General features: G+C 53.8%; 1 protein-coding gene across 1 annotated transcript; it reads left to right on the forward strand.

The window, feature by feature from the left end:
* Positions 1-2,279: 2,279 nt before the first annotated feature.
* ITPRIPL2 (ITPRIP like 2) lies at positions 2,280-4,136 on the forward strand. The gene has a single exon (XM_044657467.1). The coding sequence runs from the start codon at positions 2,532-2,534 to the stop codon at positions 4,134-4,136; it is 1,605 nt and encodes a 534-aa protein (XP_044513402.1). The 5' UTR covers positions 2,280-2,531.
* Positions 4,137-4,959: the final 823 nt, after the last annotated feature.

Consider the following 4,959-nt stretch of genomic DNA (forward strand, 5'->3'; position numbering starts at 1 on the left):
CCTCATCTGCAAAAAGGGATAATTTCACCAGTCTCCCAGGACTTTTTTGAAGATCTTTAAAGAGATATATAGATGTTATCTATTAGTAATAGTGCCCCTTGCTTGTTTTTTCTTTTTTCTTGGATATCCTCTGAGATTTTCCTGGTTGCCTGAATGCTTTGCTGGAGCTATAAAGGGGTGGGCCAAAATGATTCACTTGTCCAGTGTTTCCCTATAGGGGCAGTTTGAGGGGGTTCTGTAGCAACCCCACCACACCTCTCCTGCTCCAACATACCATCAGGGAGGGGCAAAAAGAAATAGCAATGGACAGCATTAAAAGTGACTCTTATTTGGGAACTAGGACACATTCATAGGATTTGATGATTCAAAGGGTGGTTCCTGGATAAAAATACCAGATTTGCAGCTGCATAATTATAAAAAATTGCATGCTAATTTGTAGTTTCTCTTTAAATCCAAAATCCTAATTCTCAAGTGTAATAAAATCTGTGGAACAGTTACAATAGGATTATTAGAGCTTGAGAGATCCTAAAGTCATCAAACTCTCATGTTAGAGATAAGTAAACTGAAACTTAAAGAAGCTGACTTGCTCAAGTTCATACAACCAGTTAGTGGCAGGACCAGGATAGCCTATCATCACTCTCCAAGTCAGTGAGGACAGAGTTGGCTCTGGCATCCCTGAAATTGTTTCCTAATCCCTTGGAGCAAAACTAAAGATAGAATGAAATTAGAAATAAAGGGGTCCACTTCAGGTGTTTGAAGGAAAAATATTTGGGGAAGACATGATAGGAATTGGCAGTTTCCATCATACTTCTATCCCCAGCTTGCTATTTTAGAGACTTTAGGGAGGCCTCCCTTGGGTGAGATCCAGGATACTCCTTCTTGGTTGAAATGAATGATCTCACTCCCAATGGAAGAGCTCCTTCATTCTGTATTGTCTGATGTGTATGTGTATGTGTATTTTTTTCTAAAACCCTTAACTTCTGTGTATTGGCTCCTAGGTGGAAGAGTGGTAAGGGTGGGCAATGGGGGTCAAGTGACTTGTCCAGGGTCACACAGCTGGGAAGTGTCTGAGGTCAAATTTGAACCTAGGACCTCCTGTCTCTAGGCCTGGCTCTCAATCCACTGAGCTACCCCTGTGTGTGTGTATTCTAAGGATACCTTCTCTGATTTCTGTTTTTCTATGAATCCGATAAATGGGTTTTTCTGCAAAGCAAAATACCTAGTAGGTATGCTCCTAGAAGAGACATCTTCCTCCCAACCAACACACACACACACACACACACACACACACACACACACACACACATTCTTTCCTTCCAACCTGCCTATCTTGAGAGAGACAGAGACAGAGAGAGACAGAGAGAGGGAAGGGAGAGGAGACGATGGGGGAGAGACAGAGGGAGGGAGGAAAGGAAGGCCAGTCGGTCATGTATATGTCGGCTCTCTCTCTATATGTGTGTACACACAAACACACATATATAACCACACCCGCCATCCCAGCCTGCTAGCCAGAGCCTATAACATTTGGGGATTGTAGCTTGGGTGTGTTTTTAATTTCTCCCTCTTCTCTACTTTTCATTCTGGCTCTTTGTTTATTAGCAGTTTTTCTTGAGCAGAAACTGCCTTGAGCCAAAGTTTGCAGTGTGCGCCTGCCCCAGCAAGTCCTCTTTCAAGTTTCCAAATCTTGCATTTCTGGTCTTTTCAGCACTTGGTTGCAAAGAACCAAGTTTCTGGCCCAGTTTTGCTGGACTTCCAGGTCCGCTCCGGCCTCGTGTAGCTTTAAGGAGGCGGCCCTGGAGGAGGGGGCCGACCCCGCCTGTTCGAGCTCGGCTCCCAGACATCGGCATTTCCTTTCCACTCGCTGGCTCAGCCTCTTCTCTCGTCGGAAGGGGAAACTTCGCGGTCCAAGTAACGGGAACGGGGAAAGTCAGGGCCTGAACCTCGGCAGCCCAGCTCCAGAAGTGCCAGAGGCTGGGACGTGGGCCACCCGACCCAACAGCTGACTGACCTGAAAGTCGGCACGGGTGGAAAGGGAAGGGCGAGTGCTCCAAACTCAACAGGACAGTGAACGGAAAGAAGCTCGGACTTGGAGAGGGTAGGAGTAAAGCCAGGAGGCGCGGGGCCGGGACAGTAGCTAGCAAGAGGTACTGCGCCGGGACGCAGGGCTGGGAGAGGCGCTGAGTTGGGAACAGTCCGGAGCTCGGGACCGAACGGGAGCTGCTGGGAGGCCAGGACCTGAGGCGTGCGCTGGGAGGGCGGGGCGGGGCAGAGCTGGAACCAAAGCTGGAAAGAGAACTTGAGCTGGGAGAAGGGACAGAAGAAAGCCGGGGAGCCTGTACTGATTGAGAAGGAAAAGCTTGCCTTCCAGGGAACAACGAAGGGCTGAGCCGGCCCTAGAGAGGGAGACGGAGACAGGGCAGGGCTCTAACTGCCGCGTGTATGCGGGGGCGGAGAAGAGGGCGCCGTCGTCGCCGTCGCTACCGTCCAGACCATGGGCTGACCCTCACGGGCCGTCGCCCCGGGCGCCCAGCATGTCGGTGCACTACACCCTCAACCTGCGCGTCTTTTGGCCTCTGGTGACCGGCTTCTGCACCGCCCTAGTATGCCTCTACCACGTCCTGAGCGGAAGGGGCGGCCCCACCGCGCCCCAGGACACCGAGGACGCCGGCTTCCCGCTGCTCAAAGCCATCCTCTTGCTATTCTTGGGCTACCTCCTCTTGCGCTTTCGCCACGCTGCTCGGCAGCGCTTCCTACGCCGCGCTCCCCACCAGGGGCTCGCATCATCCTCTTCAAGACTCCTCCGCGAGCCTGGCCTCGATGTTTTACTGGAGAGTTACTATGAGCACGAAGTTCGTCTGTCTCCTCATGTGCTGGGCCACAGCAAAGCGCATGTGAGCCGCATCGTGGGGGAACTTGTCCGTGCTGGTCGGGCCCGGGGATCTCCAGGCCCTTCCCCGGGGGGAACCCTAGCTCTGGCCTTCCGGGGGGACTTTGTCCAGGTGGGCAGTGCCTACGAGCAACACAAGATCCGCCGGCCTGATGGCTTCGACGTGCTCGTTCCCTTGCGCCTCCCTCCTCTGGTGGCGCTGGAGCCTAGGGGCCTGGGGGCGGAGCCCGAGTTACCCTTGGCACTTCGTGGCTGCTTCGTGTGTGCCCTCAAGGCCCCACCATCCTCTCCTTCAGGTGGGGCTGGAAGCCAGTGGCACCGGGACTCCAAACCTTTCTCCGACGGCTTCTGCGTGGACCTGCGCGGCAGGCGCCACCTCTCTGCGGCGCTAGTGTCGCGCTGGTTCCAGGCGCACTTGCAGCGATGCCTGGCCACGGTACGGTACAGTTTGGAGGAGCGTTGTAGGGTCAGCTTGTCTCCTGGGGGCCTCGACCAGCCGCCCACTCTGCACATCCTACCTTGCCGCACCGACTACGGCTGCTGCCGACTCTCCATGGCAGTTCGACTCATCCCCGCTGTACATCTGGGCGATGGCGTCTTCCTAGTTGCACCACCGCTATCTCCCCATGGGTTCTCGTCGGAACTTCCCGGAGGGCTCCGGGCCGAGGCGCTGTGGGGATTGAACACAGCCCGCCAAGAGCAGCGACTGCTGGCCTGGCTGCAAGAACGAGCCCCACCTGGGGCCTGCCACCTTAAATGCCTGCAGCTGCTAAAGGCACTGAGGGATCTGGGCGCCCGAGGGCTGGACCCTGTGGCCTCATCTCAGTGGGGGCGCATCCTGTCGTCTTATACGCTCAAAACTGCGCTTCTGACGCTGCTGCTGCGTGGGGACCCTCTGCACTGCTGGGAAGAGGTCCGCTTGAGAGAGCGGCTGGAGGAGCTGGTGCTCTACCTGCGGGACTGCTTGCTCCGCCACCGCCCGCTTTTCCATTGTCTTCTGGGCCCGGACAGGGCCGTGGGACTCACCCTCGAAGTGGGCCAGCTGCCCAAAGTGTTGCGCGAAGCCGCCCCAGTTGACCTATTGGCCGCCTTCGACGGGCGCGCCCGGGAGTTCGTGGCAGCGCGTCTGGTGTCCACGTGGCGTCGGTTACCCCAACTTCTTCGAACCTACGGAGGACCCCGCTACCTGGCCAGGAGCCCCCAACCCCGGAGCCCGAGGGCCCAAGGTTTCCCGGAACACGATCCCTAAAATCGTGGGAGTGCTCTCTTCTGGCCACTAATCCTGAGAAGGGATCAGGAGGGATACCATCACTGTCCTATACGGGGTCTTTATCTCAGTCCTATGGGGAGGAAGGGAAGGTGGAAGGGAAATGATTATAAAATGTTCTTGGTTTTTTGAAAGGGGGTGGGCTGGGGGGAAGTGGATTGCCATAGCCTTTGGGTCACTAGAATGAACGAATCACCATGAAGTCACTAGGGTTTGTGTGATGAGGCTCAGATTTTTGGAGCCCCCACAGAGTTTGACCCTGTCCTTCTTTACACTATACCTACCAGAGATTTACACTCCTGCCACTGCCTTTGGAACAAGAAAGCACAGGGTCGATTTGGTTTTTGGGGGGAGGGGGGATCTTTTTTTTTTTTTTTTTTTTAACCTTTACCTTCTGTCTTAGAATCCACGGTTTCCAAGGCAAAAGAGTGGTAAAGGCTAGGCAATTGGGGGTAAGTGACTCCCTAGGGTCACACATCTAGGCCCTCCCAACACCCAGACTGGTTCTCTATCTGTTTTAATAGCCTATAGGAACCTTGGCAAAATGGGAGAAGCCAGGCAAAGGGGGAGTTGGGGAACATCTACCTGCCTTGGAGCTTTGTCCAAGACTCCATAGCACCTGTTAAACTTGCCTTACAAAACTGAATCTGGATCTTAAACCACAGCTGAAAGAATGGGGGACAATGTATTGTGTAACTTAGTTATAAATTCTACAAATTAGTATTAGTGCTCTCTGCGAGCAGTGCAATTAAGAGCATGTTTGACAAGATTGCAGAGAATTCTGTTGCACAACATGTCAGAGGGT

The sequence above is a fragment of the Gracilinanus agilis genome, chromosome 1 (assembly GCF_016433145.1).
Source record: "Gracilinanus agilis isolate LMUSP501 chromosome 1, AgileGrace, whole genome shotgun sequence".
Classification (NCBI taxonomy): domain Eukaryota; kingdom Metazoa; phylum Chordata; class Mammalia; order Didelphimorphia; family Didelphidae; genus Gracilinanus; species Gracilinanus agilis.

Coding starts and splice junctions, on each gene's coding strand:
- ITPRIPL2 (XM_044657467.1), top strand. CDS start 2,532: ATGTCGGTGCACTACACCCTCAACCTGCGCGTCTTTTGGCCTCTGGTG.